Raw genomic sequence first — 13,613 nt, 5'->3', positions numbered from 1 at the left:
GAATGTGAATCAATGAACAAAAACTAATTATTTTTGTGGTCAGTGTATAATGCAGTTTTGCCAAGTGGAAGTGCTAAACATCAGATGCCTGCCAGTGGCCATAGATGAGAATTTCCAGTGACAGGCCTCAAATAATCAGAAAGCCTCCAAGGATATCAGCATAGTAGAGATGTCAGTGTATGTATAGTAAAAACGATAACATTCAGTTTAGGTGTGTTAAAGCTCAGGGCGCCACATTTGGATCTCTGTTGAAGCACTGTTTGCTGTCTTCTGACCAGTGGTGGAAGTATTCAGATCCTTCAGTTACAAGTACAAGAAGCAATACCATCATGTAACAACACTCAATGTACACACATACACACAGACAAAAAATGTCAGGTGTATCCATAGATTCTCATCACCACGACACTGAAACATCATGCATGAACCAATGAGATGGGTTGATATCCCTGCAAGCAATGGATGGTGGGCGATCGATATGTTCACATGAGGCTGCGACTCCCTGGTACAGGAGCCAAGCACTCCAGGTAATGAACTGCCTGCTTGATATATATCCCTCACAGTCTAGGATTGCAGTGGTGCAACATGGTACTGCAACAGCAGCAGTTCTTTGATTAGCCATTTCTATTCCATCACGCTTCCCTGGCACGCAGAGAAAACTCTCTCTCACACACACACAAACTGTCTGTCGACATGTCAACAGGTTTGATGTCCAACTGTCATGCGGCTCCTGCAGTTCATAACTGAAGTCAAACAACCCCTTTAGAGTATAGCATCTGATTTTTACCAGGTGTATTTCACTTTCTCAGCTATGCTGCTTGGTTTTGTTACATTATTATCCACTGTTGCGTTTTAGCCTGGGTTGTTTTTCTGGTCCTTTATCTTGGGGTGAGATGTTTTGAATAAAGCACTTATTTGCCACAAATTATTAAATGTTCACATCATTCTGCGTTATAGTACTTGGGATGTGCAAATTAATTTAAAAAAGAGAGAATGAGGTATGTGGAGAGAATTTAGGGGGTTTTGTCTTTCAACTCATAATGCCAATGAAGATGAGACCAGGCTAGTGGTAATAACACACTATCCACTATCCATTGTCAGTGTGCCAGATATGTTTGGATCCTGTTTCCTGTTTTTATTGTGTCCACTGAGAATCCAAACAGGCTTGGAGTGGAGTGAACTTGATTAAGATGATTTAGGGACGTAAGCAAAAGGCTGTTTAGGCTGGTAACAGAACACTTCCAGAACAAAACAACACGGCCTCTGCTGACATGCGAGCACACCAGCTCAGACGTATATACAACATACCCCTTAAATGATTTAAGCTGTGACCCTTGAACTTATTATTGGCTGCTTGCCATATTGCTGAACATAACCCATAGTGCTGCATTTTATTATGTTGTTTCACTTATTATAAGCTCTGGATAGAAGTGTCAGAAAGGACATTTCTAGTTTTTTCCACAACCGTGATTGACATTTCTTGCCGACATTGTGTAACTATACAGGGAGACCCGCCAATTAGGTAAGTTAATATGAAGCATAAAAATATATCAATTTAGATTAGTTGACCCTGTTATGTTTCACACAGCTGGTATTTTATTTCAGACTGTTCTCATCTCAGGGTGTCCAATACCGACGCTTTCAGAAAAAGTGACAAACTGTAGTTATTTGACACAAAAGGTACTGGTCTGTGGGAGACGCTCTAGAAGTGCTAGCTAGCTACGTTCGTGCTAAAGGTGTTGACAGCCCTCCTACCCTTACCATAACCATCAGAAATATTCGTGCCTAAACCTAAGTCACTGACTTTATGCATGTCGACTCCCTTGTGTTGCTGTGACGTACCAAAATGTACCAAACGGTGGTATTTCATAGGGACGCTGAAGGGTACCTTTAGTGTCAAATAATTACGCTTTCAGGCTGTCTGAAATCGTCAATAATGACGCACTGAGATGAGAATGTGTTGTTTAGTTTTCATGGTTCTATTAAGTTTTGCTGCTGCAATGACCCAATTTTTCTTCAGCTATACTTAAAGACCTCTCCAGACATAAAGAAAGTTGAAAATACTGTGCTTGGAATAACAGTTTGTGTTTGAGTGTAGATCCCCTCCAAACACGGTATAAGGATTTGTAGCCACATTGGCTACTACACAAAAGTAAATATTTGAGTGGAAGGGGACTTTAAAGTTTCACTGTATATAGGCCTATTTTACATGATCTTTTCTTTGTTGTATTGTAATATGCTTTATGCACATGTGATGGGTTAAAATTTAAGTTTAAATGACATTATTACATTATTTTTTCATGATAATGCTAACATGTTTATCCAGTGTAATAATAATAATAATAATAATAATAATCCTTATTTGTAGAGCACTTTTCAAAAACAAGTTACAAAGTGCTTTAACAAGTGTAAAGAATAATACAAAAAAAACCAAAACAAGATAAGAGCATGAAAAATTAATATAAAATTAGTAAAATACAATAAAATAAAAGGGATAAAATAAAGTCAAATAAGATCGGGAAAGGCTCTCCTATAAAAGTATGTTTTAAGAAGGGACTTAAAAGAGTTCACTGACTCAGCCGACCTGATTTCCTGCAGGCTGTTCCAGAGCCTCGGGGCCCTGACAGCAAACGCTCTGTCCCCTTTAGTTTTCAGTCGAGACTCTGGAACAGACAACAGACCTCTGCCCGAGGATCTCAAGGTACATGCTGGTGTATATGGGACTAAAAGTTCAGAAATATAACAAGGCGAGAGGCCATGAAGAGCTTTAAAAGTGATCAATAGAATTTTAAAGTCAATTCTAAAACATACTGGGAGCCAGTGTAATGAAGCTAAAATAGGAGTAATGTGGTCATATTTCTTTGTTCTGGTTAAACAAAGAAATATGACCCTTTAATATGTTATGTTGTATGTTGCAATTAAGCTCTTGTGCTTCAGTATCTGTTGGATTGGCAGCCCGGCAGACATTTTTGCAGTCTTGCATTTACTGGATTCCTGACTGTCGGTTCACAGGTCACGTCACTCCTGCCCCAGTGGTATCTCTCAAACAGACGCACACACTGAAGTGGAAATGATAGGCATATATAGCATCTCTTATATAGCTCTCTAGTTTATCATACCCCCCCTATCTTACATGTGAAATATTCAGTCTGTTTAGTAGCTATCCTTCTAGTTTTGTACTTACTATTTTAGCAAAGGCAGGTATATGTTTTTGCCAATAAATCCTCTATAGCAAAAGTTGCATTTAATATCTACTAGAAAGCTGAGGAAAGTCTTTTAAAGGTGATTGTTAAGATGGAAAGTTTGGGAATAAGCCACTGCCTTGTTATGAAGGCAACCTTCTGCAATTTTGTGAGGTAAGGCTAAACCTACATGTATGTTGTCATTGCTTTTGACCGTACTAAAACTAGGTAACTTGATAACATTTTCAAATATTACCCCAATTTGACTCAAAAAGAATTAAATGAATATCTACTATTAAAAACAATTTATAACAAAAATGTACAGTTTATTAGATACCACTGATTAACAGCTCTGTGGACATCTCAGCTTCTCACACACACACGGTCCTTTATGTGACAAGCCTAATCTTTCCCAACCCAAGAAGTGACAATAAGCAGGCCCAGTGGCCTAATTAAAGGGACTTTCATTCAAATTAACACACACACACTCTCTCACACACACACACACAACCCTCTGATGACCCATTAGCCACACAATGACCAGGACAATGCTTCTCTGTCACACACACACACACACACACATTTCGGTTCTCCAGGGGGTAAAGCTGGATTTAGATTTATGAATGCCATAAAAGTGTCCGCGGAGGGAAAAGTATGTCTTTAAAATCTCTGTAGACACTCTCTAGATAAGGCAACAAGTTGCATATAGTCAATCTTTCATCTTGCCATGTCTGTGACTGCGACACCCCCCAACCCCCGAAGAGCCGCACATCTACAAGCAGATTCATCACTTATCTCTTAAAGCTCTTATCCAGGGTCACTGTGCGTCCTCCTCCTCCTCCCCTTTATCTGCATTTGACCGTGGGCTTTTTTAGCACGGCAGGGGTGTGAAAGTCAGTTTGACCTCTTGGGGCAACCTCGAACACAAATCACGGTGTGCGCTACAAAGCGCTGAGACAGAGGGCCTTGAGCAAGTGAGCAATGACCACAAAATGGTAACCTTTATTTCCAGCACCATAAGCTGTTCTCAGGCGGGATGCTCGCACATACACAAGATCAAAGTGTGTTATTCAAGTGGGAGAGATATATCGTCCCTTTGAGAAGTAAAGTTTACCTTGCCGCGGCTTCGCTTGCCTTTTTAAAATCGTGTAGAAACTTTCAGAGGCAATATTTGATTGCTTTCTGGAAGACAAAAGGGTAGGCAGGAGATCGGCTTGCTTGCATTTGTTACAGGGCTTCAGGGTAATCTGGCTTTGTTGGGGTGGTTTGTGAGGCTTCGGGGTCATGCTCTCTGATTCTCCGAGGAGAAAGATCCTCCACATCCTTCCTGTGTGTGTGTGTGTGTGTGTGTGTGTGTGTGTGTGTGTGTGTGTGTGTGTGTGTGTGTGTGTCCATGCTGCCCCACACAGCCCACTCCTATTTGCTCTTTGACTCCAATGGCCATATAAGGTGGCCAGCACCATGGTAACCACAGAGCTTGAATAGCAGTGTCAAATCCCTGGGAGCGCACACACACACACACACACACACACACACACACACACACACACACAGCCCCCTCCCCCTCTGCACACACTCTGGCTCCCTCCCTCCCTCTCTCTCTCTTCATTGCTTTGCTTGATCTCTCTCTCTCAAAGCACACACACAAATAGGTTAGAGGAAAACAGACAGGCAAGAGGAAAGACGGCCGAGGAAAAAAAGAGCAAATGCTGAGAAATCCAGCCAGTCTCGGGCTGTGGTCATCTTCTTGAATCATAATTTGATTTGTGCACTCTGAGAGCCTGAGAGAGGGAGAGAGAAGAGGAGCATTCGTTCTTTCCAGACCCCTGTTCGCCTGAGCCATAGGGAAAGGCTTCTCTCTCTCACACACACACACACACACACACACAGAGACAGAGAGCAGCACACAGGGCTAGGCCGCAAGTCATTAGTTCTTCGTGGGCAAGCACTGACAAAAGGCTGGACAGAGAAGCCCGTATGAGTTCAGCCACAGGAACTATGCAGGGCTGAGCAAGAAGGACGCGCTCCTGCTTTTCTTGATGTTTTTGTTGTTTTTTTTTGGAAGGAAGCACCACCGAGGATATTGTCACAACAGAGCACTCGTGCTACACCACGCAGGGGAAGAGCGATCACTTCCTTGTGTCGACTATCTACATTTTGGAGGCAAGCGCAGGCAGTCCACGTCGCCTCGTCTGCCGCTGCAGCTGCGGCAGCTGGCGGCGCCCGAAGAAGCCCACGACCACATGAAAGTGATGTTGTTGTTGCTGTGGGGACATCAACTTGTTTTGCTTGATCTAGGGGGTCACAATGCTGCTGTTGCTGCCGCTGAGAGGATTACAGCAGAATAGGGGAGTTGTGTCCGCAGCCTCGCTGGATGGAAGGAAGATCTAGAGCGAGAAAAAGGATTTTATTTTCCAGGGAAGGAAGCCACAGACACAGCACATTAATGTTCGCCCTGAGGTAAGCTTTGACTCCATTTCTGGGAAGATTTAGAGGGGAATATTTAGGTAGACCGACACATTTATGAGAAATAATTGGTACAAGCGAGGACAAATTCAGTGTGAGGGGTACTTTAAGAGGGGTGGTCAAAGCCTCTCCAGGCATGTGCTATGGTGAGCTACACTGAGGTCCTTTTTCAGCCATTACTGTTGCTACAGAGACTGAGCTGTGTGAGAGTGGAGAAGAGAACAGTATGTGGAGCTGTGTGTGTGGCCGAGAGGATTTTCACCTTTCATGTATTTTGCTCACAAATCAGTCTGCCTCTGCTCTCTTCTAGGAGAACCGTACGCTCGACTCATTGTTCCCTGTGAAAGCTTCCTCGGCTGAAGTGTGACACCGTTCGGCCGAGCAGGCTTCTCTTTCACCATCTCAGGAATTGGTCTGAAAGGAGGAGGGGGAAAAAGGACAAACCAACACACAGTGGCTACCACTTGGACAAGGGAAAAGGGCGGTGGAGGGGAGGGGGGGGCACTAAAATCTACAAGCATGCACAACTAAAAGTTGCTACACTAGACTGTTTCCAGGTCATAGTGGAGTGGGAGGAGACAGAACTGCTCTTGTTTTTTTTCTGCCAAACACCCTCCTCCTCAAGGCTGTAGCCTATTTTTTTTCTCACTTTGACATCTGCTTGTTTAGCCTGAGGACTGTTTTTTTCTGCTTCTTCCCAGTTCTGCTATTATATGCTCTAAATTAATGCAGAGAGTAAACAAATGAGAGCACAGGCGAGCAGAAAGTACTGATTCTCTCCAGGAGAGGGGAAACACACAATCTGGACTTTTGATGTTTACGTTACCTTGACAGCAACCAGAGATCTTGGCTGCCTGTCCCATTTTCTTCTGCGGTGGTTCGCTAACCAAGCGATGGCCATGGTGAGTGGGGGCTGGGGAGATCCCAATGGGGGCACAAACGGGTTGGGAGACAAGAGCTACCTGAGGGGGGAGGAGGAGGACGGTTCTCCACAGGCGGGGGGCAGCGACATGGAGGCCGGGGACGATGACAAGGCCTGCGTGGTGGACTGCGTGGTGTGCGGGGACAAGTCCAGCGGGAAGCATTACGGCGTCTTCACCTGCGAGGGCTGCAAGAGCTTCTTCAAGAGGAGCGTCAGACGCAACCTCAGTTACACATGCAGGTGAGAGGGGCATCATGGGTAATTGTTCTGTTTTGCTGGAAACGTACATCGTTAACGTTAAGTTACAGCCACACGTGGTTATGTATTGATAGACGTTAATATACAGATGGCGAGAGTGTCTGCTTATAAGTCTTTCTAGCATAGTTCTAACAACATTTCACATTTAACTCATTCTATCACCTGTGATCTATTTATGCCATTTCTTTGTTTAAAGGGAAAGCGCTTTTTAAATTTTTAATGAAAAGTATTTTTCAAAGAAAAAGGCAACCAATCTCTTAATGAATGACGAAACAGGAGTTCATGCTGAGCTGTTACACTCACACAAAGCAATAGGCCTATGTGTCTTTGCTATGACGTGTGTGAAAAGTGTCATACATGGAACCAAAACTCATAACATCTACAATAGTAAAGGTGTCTTTTTAATACAGCTGAAAAATCAATCGATTAGTCGGTTAATGCCTGGATGCAGCTTCTCAAATTTTCTTCTCAAAGGATTTTCTGCTTTTTGTGTGTGTTTTGGACTTTTAAATATGTTACCTTCAGCTCCAGGGAAATGCTCCACTATTCTTTCACATTTTACTGACAACGATGAATCGAGAAAAAAGTGGCAGATTAATTGATTATAAACAATCGTTAGTTGCAGCCCTACTTTGTTGTAATTTTTGGTAAGCATGCATGTCATGCAAGCACAAATAAAGGCGTCTCCAAATAGTTGAAGTTAAACAAAGACTTCGGTTGTCATTAATTATAGAGCAAATTAAGTATGTCAGTATTAAGTATTTCATTTTGTACCTATCAATTTATGTAAATCTTGAATTTAGGGCTACAACTAACAATTACTGTCATTGTCAATCAAAGTTCATTCATCGATTATTCGGTGAAATGTCAATAAATAGTGAAATAACTGCCCTTCGCAGTTTTTCAGAGACCAAACTGATGTCTTCACATTGCTTGTTTTGTCTGACCAAAGTCCAATACCTAAACCTATTCAATTTACAATTATATATAATGAAGAATGGCATACTTGCTTGGAAAGTGACTGAAGGAATTAATGGTTCATCAAAAAGTTGACTTACTGATGAATTGACCAATTGTTTAAGCTCTGCTTCAGTTGAATGAAAATAAAAGAGTATGTTGCAAAGTACACCTAAGAACAGTTGAGATATGTTATAGAAACAACAGTGAATGATAGGATCTGCTTCCTAAGCATAATGTTTCCTGTGGCCTAATGGGAAATGTAGTTTCATGATACAATATTAATGTTCAGAAGCACTGTAAAAAGGAAGTGTTTTCTTATAGATACAACAATAATCACTGAGTACCATCACACAGTCTGACACCTGTAATAAATCAGACTGCCATTGCCTCAAAATCATTTGTTTATGTTCTCAGGTCAAACAGAGAGTGTCAGATTGACCAGCACCACAGGAACCAGTGCCAGTACTGCCGACTGAAGAAGTGCTTCCGTGTTGGCATGCGCAAAGAAGGTATCTGTCTACCCTGATCCGTAAATCCACTTTGATCCCTTGCAAAGGATGGGGCAAGCTGTGACTGTACATGTGCAATATTGCAAATTCTGCAACTGAATTGATATAAAAAAATTAAAATCATTGATATTTCCTTCAGCAAAGAGCCCTTTCATTATTTCTGTCAGCTGCCCTTATAAAAGAACGAAGTCAATCACATTTGCCATTGTTGTTATCTTGCCTCTACTGCTCCATGAGCTCCATAGTGCAGAGAAAATGCCACACGTGGCTGTCAAGGCCCTATCATGGCTAAGCTAACCATGCGTGTCAGCTCAATGCCATGTACTAAGTGGCTTAATCTAGTGCCTGTGTAAGAGTGACTGAGAGGGATACAGTGCTAAGACACCTGCGTCCCAGAGCCTTAAGCCTCTGGTTGAAGCTATAGAAACCCCTCTGCCTTGTTTGCTCGATCAGGCAGAATCCAATATGGGGATTTCACCTTAAGTGGTGCAATCCAAGGGAGGCATCATTCAATGTCATGCTGATAGATACATGGAAACAAATAATGAATAAATACAGTGCGTATAGATAGTTGCAAGGCTTTTCAACATTGCAACCATAGAAAATGCATTTAACTTGTTTGAAGGTTTGTGTCTCTGAGCTGTTTGCCCCTCATACTCGTAAATCATGCTAATGGGAGCCATTATGGCTCCCTACAGAGAAATTCCCTCTACTTGACCACCTTCACAGAGGGGTCAGAGGTCAGGGTCAGCTACAGAGCAGCATTCCAAGGCCTGGGTGAATGGATTCCATGTCTTGCTTCAAGGACACTTAAGCAGGGCAGATGCTCACCACATGAATTAATATCCCCAAATGAATGAGTTTCTATTCAAGGTGATGTTCTTCATCTGGTCTCCAAGCTGGTTTGGGGTGCAGAATTTATCTTATCTGCTTGTAATGATTACAACATAAACTAAGGTGATACAGTCACCTTAGTTTATTCCAATCATGTTGTAATTCTCCTCCACAATTAATATTGCAGCGCCTTAAAATTTTTAACATAGAGTGTCTTTGTTTTATTTCCATGGATAACCTTCATGCAGCGTGACGGGCACAAGAATATTTCTCATTGCTTTCACGCCGTTCTTGAGGAATCCTTCTGGGCTCGATTATGCCTCCTTTAATGTTGAAGAATAGCTTCCTAATCGGGTCAAGCCTGTCTGCTGATAATCTGACATGCACCGCTGGCTGAACTCAGTTTTAACTTTTCTTCCTCTCCGTTTTCCTCTTCAATTCCCCTCCTTTACCTCCCCTTGTCCTTCACTATTTTCTTCTCTCTTTATCTTCTCTTATTCATTCCCTTTGTCTTTTTTCCTCCTCTCCTCTCCTCTCCTCTCCTCTCCTCTCCTCTCCTCCCCCTTTGTCCCCCAACCAAACTACAGCAGTTCAACGCGGCCGCATCCCACCTCAGCCGAGCCTCAGCCCCTCCATCACACCCATAGGTGGCGCCAGCGGCCTTGGTGGCGAGTTCTATAACAACAACAACAATGGTGGAAGCGGAGCAGGTCAGCCGGTGTCAGAGCTCATTTCCCAGCTGCTGCGAGCCGAACCATACCCCAGCAGTCGGTATGGACACCAGTACAACCAACAGGCCGGTCCAGATAACGCCATGGGGATCGATAACATCTGTGAACTGGCTGCCAGGCTGCTCTTCAGCACTGTGGAGTGGGCCAGAAACATCCCTTATTTCCCTGAGCTGCCTGTGTCAGACCAGGTTAGTAGACTACAGTTAATTGAAAAGGTCAAAAAGTATCGTTTGATTGCATATTTAGTTATTTAATTATTCCCTTGTTATCAGAAGGTAGTCTTGGGAAAGTGAAGTGAAGGACAGTGTCTACATCAAAATATAAATATACAGTGGTTACAGTGAACATGAAAAATGGATGATAACTGTGCAGGGCAATCTGATTAGCACACTAACAAATCCACAGGTGGCCCTGCTGAGGCTGAGCTGGAGCGAGCTGTTCATCCTCAATGCGGCCCAGTCTGCCCTGCCGCTCCACATGGCTCCCTTGTTGGCCGCGGCCGGCTTCCACTCCTCACCCATGTCTGCGGAGCGCGTGGTCTCCTTCATGGACCAGGTGAGGGTGTTCCAGGACCAGGTGGACAAGCTGACCAGGCTGCAGGTGGACTCTGCTGAGTACAGCTGTCTCAAGGCCATCGCCCTGTTCTCACCAGGTGATACTTGTTGCTCTGCTGCTCTATTGGCTGTTATTGCAACACAGTGTGCTGCAGAACCACCCCAGGCAGCCAATTTTAAAGGGGCACTCCAGTGATTAAGCGTTTTACGTCCATAAAGTTTTGGACGAAAACACAGATGAAAAAAAAATGGTTAAAGTGAGTTCGGCAGTGGCTCAGATATTTTACTCTCTTGTATGGATCCATCTCCAAAAGCACTGTATCCTACATTTCCCATAATGCAACTCGACAGTATCTTTTATCAGAGCCTTCCTGCCTGGTAAACACCCACATTTTTAAAACTCCACACCTCCAGTTTTTAACAAAAGCTTCCTGAATTAATTGTCTGAATTAAAAGTCTATGCCCAGATAACCTTGATGACATCACCAGGGTAATTTTTTTTTTTTAGACTTGACAAAGCTCCTCTTGAGCCACAGAAGACGTTGAACAACTGTTTGCATGGGCTGAGTAGGACTAGCCCTGACTAGTAAACTGATCTTGATGTTGGGGTGCCTCTTTAACCACAAATAGGAATTGAACACACATAAATTAAGAGTCTAAAAGCTCAGTGAAAATACTGTAGATCTTAAAATGGCAAACTTCATATTTGTAATCCTAAGGTGTCTGGAGAACTGCAGGTCAGTTGGCCACCTCACTGTGTGAATTTACCAACTATGGCACCATCTTCTGGCTTATAAATGAAAATGAAAATAATGCACTATGTGCTGCATAATTTAGTGCTGTCGCTGATCGCTGTGCAGCACTCTGCATTTTAAGACTTTAGAAAAACACAAAAAGTGGCTTCCCTACACAGATTGCTGAGTGGGAGTGCCTTTTTCTAAAAGCATTCACATCTTTTTAAAACTAAATAACCATATCCTGCAAATGTTTTAGAGTTTTGTTTGAGGTTGGTTTTAAATTGTTTGTTGATCTTATATTGTAGACATGAATCGCACTATTTTTGTATGTGTTCCCCTTAGGGGCATTTTATCACATTATCTGCTGGAATTCAACCTGCCTCTCAGCTCCTCACGACTCTTTATGTAACCTGCCCACACTATTAAGTAACTGCCTCCTCCCTCCCTCCCTCCCTCTCAGACGCCTGTGGTCTAACAGACCCAGTTCATGTGGAGTCTCTGCAGGAGAAGGCTCAGGTGGCTCTGACAGAGTACGAGAGGATGCAGTACCCGAGTCAGCCTCAGCGCTTCGGACGCCTGCTCCTGCGCCTCCCGGCTCTGCGCGCCGTTCCTGCCAGCCTCATCTCGCAGCTCTTTTTCATGCGCCTGGTAGGAAAGACACCCATCGAGACGTTGATCCGTGACATGCAGCTCTCCGGAAGCTCAATCAGCTGGCCATATGTCCCAGGACAGTAGTCCCCCCGTGGACGAGGTCTCCGTCTGGATTTAGTGACGACAAAGACCCACAGGAATCCTCTTGACTCATCACTATCCATCTGTGGTTATGAAACTGCAGTGCCAGCTGGCCGTCATATGTACTGTACTGTAACTGCTCTATTCCCCCTCATGAAACTGTCTCCACATGGGCTTCCAGAGAAGAGAGGGGCCGGTGCCAGGGTGGATCTGTCTTGTTGCCAGCCCACTCGTTCTGGTGCCAGGTCTTAAGCCAGAGACAAGCTCTTCATGCTGGGTGCCGATATGGCCACCACAGCCTGTCATGTCACCACCCACATGCCATAGTGAATAAAGACGCTGCAGTTTCATGTAGAGGGCACCAGCACCCTGCTATACATACATCTAGAGGACAAAACTGTCCTGCCACTGAAAGTCAGCAGAACACTTTTTCTCACACTGGGCTCATTTTCCATAGATCACCATTTGTGATACAGTGACCTTTGTGTCCACACAACTGATAACATTACAGCACAGTATCATGAATATAATGGATCTAACTGAACAGTGAAGCATCAGGAAGCTGCGGTTGTGCGGTGAACTGAATATAAGACACAGTAAGGGCCTCGTTGTTGAAGAGAAAATTCTGAACTCCCTGCTCTCTTAGCTCAACACTGAGGAACAAGCCAAGGAACTGATCAAATGGAACAGAAGTGAAATAAAATAAAACCAAGGAAAAATCACCAAAGTCTAGAATAGAATCATAAGTACACGAAGCAGAGAGAAAGAGGACTCCTGTGACTGCCTGACCATCAAGTGAACATTGCATTTACATTCATTCACAGGGCTCACTGTTGCTGTAGTTGAAGAAGATTGGGGAAAAAAAAAAAGCCAGTTAAATGAGAACGGGCTAATACCTCACTAGACATCAGAATGCTTTAGTCTGATATTTCCTAAACACAAAACTCTGTAAATGTTGTTCACCAGAAACCGCCTTCTTTTTGACAACTGCCTTGTTATTCAGTATGAATTTGGTTCATTTATGAAATATTCTGAGCATCACAAACATTCGTCTTGTATCTTTTTAAAAAAGATCCCCCAGGTGATTTTCACTTGTGTTTTGACTGATTGAATATGGTGAATTCAGCTATTAAACTTGCTTTGGATCTAGCCTCTTTTTTTTCTTTTTTGAGATACGGCAGGCTGACATCAACTCGGGTTTCTAGTAAAAAGACAAATTCAAGACAATAAGAACTCATTCAACAAATATAGCTGGTGATGAGAGTTTATAACCAACACTACCAGTTAAATACCAGTTTACGTCACTCAATGCGGTCTCTGGGGGAATGATCCCATGAAAAATATATTGAAATGTGTATATATTGAGGCCAACTTTGTCTTTTTGCATGTTCAAATGTTGTTTTGGATCTCTGAGTTGAAATGCTTTCATCCTTTTACATTATGTAACTCAAGGTTCATTTAAACATTAAAATATTGTGTTCACTGTTAGCTCCTAAATGGATTTTTTTCTTATATGTATTTACATGAAAATACCTCTGTCATCTGTTTAGATGTCAAAAAAGAAGCTTACTTTCATGCCATTACAGGTGATATGACGGAGAGATGTTTATGCTCTCATCTCTAAGCATCTGAGTGAGTCTCTGCTGTTGTGAATGATGTGAGACGATACTGTAATGCATGGAAATCTGGTGGGAAAACTGCACTTGGAGGATATACAATGCCAAAACA

At 43.0% G+C, this 13,613-nt stretch overlaps 1 protein-coding gene and 1 long non-coding RNA gene across 3 annotated transcripts; one reads left to right on the top strand and one right to left on the bottom strand.

Moving 5' to 3' along the window:
* Positions 1-4,153: 4,153 nt before the first annotated feature.
* LOC123972952 lies at positions 4,154-6,823 on the bottom strand. Its single transcript, XR_006825510.1, has 3 exons — positions 6,475-6,823; positions 5,911-6,062; positions 4,154-5,569 (listed from the first exon to the last, which is right to left on the bottom strand). It is a non-coding gene; the product is annotated as an uncharacterized LOC123972952 (long non-coding RNA).
* On the top strand, positions 4,869-13,373 carry nr2f6a (nuclear receptor subfamily 2, group F, member 6a). 2 transcript variants are annotated; one of them, XM_046052728.1, is made up of 6 exons: positions 4,869-5,642; positions 5,959-6,810; positions 8,203-8,297; positions 9,722-10,050; positions 10,268-10,514; positions 11,614-13,373. In XM_046052728.1, the coding sequence occupies exons 2-6, from the start codon at positions 6,542-6,544 to the stop codon at positions 11,886-11,888; spliced, it is 1,215 nt and encodes a 404-aa protein (XP_045908684.1). In that variant the 5' UTR covers positions 4,869-5,642; positions 5,959-6,541; the 3' UTR covers positions 11,889-13,373. The 2 variants fall into 2 exon arrangements, with proteins under 2 accessions (XP_045908684.1, XP_045908683.1); XM_046052727.1 differs by having other exon boundaries at positions 4,871-5,642; positions 9,719-10,050.
* Positions 13,374-13,613: the final 240 nt, after the last annotated feature.

Source organism: Micropterus dolomieu, linkage group LG06 (genome assembly GCF_021292245.1).
Source record: "Micropterus dolomieu isolate WLL.071019.BEF.003 ecotype Adirondacks linkage group LG06, ASM2129224v1, whole genome shotgun sequence".
Classification (NCBI taxonomy): domain Eukaryota; kingdom Metazoa; phylum Chordata; class Actinopteri; order Centrarchiformes; family Centrarchidae; genus Micropterus; species Micropterus dolomieu.
This window is presented reverse-complemented; position numbering and strand designations above follow the sequence as displayed.

Coding starts and splice junctions, on each gene's coding strand:
- nr2f6a (XM_046052727.1), top strand. CDS start 6,542: ATGGCCATGGTGAGTGGGGGCTGGGGAGATCCCAATGGGGGCACAAAC. Junction 6,811..8,202: donor AACCTCAGTTACACATGCAG/GTGAGAGGGGCA, acceptor TTATGTTCTCAG/GTCAAACAGAGAGTGTCAGA. Junction 10,515..11,613: donor CATCGCCCTGTTCTCACCAG/GTGATACTTGTT, acceptor CCTCCCTCTCAG/ACGCCTGTGGTCTAACAGAC.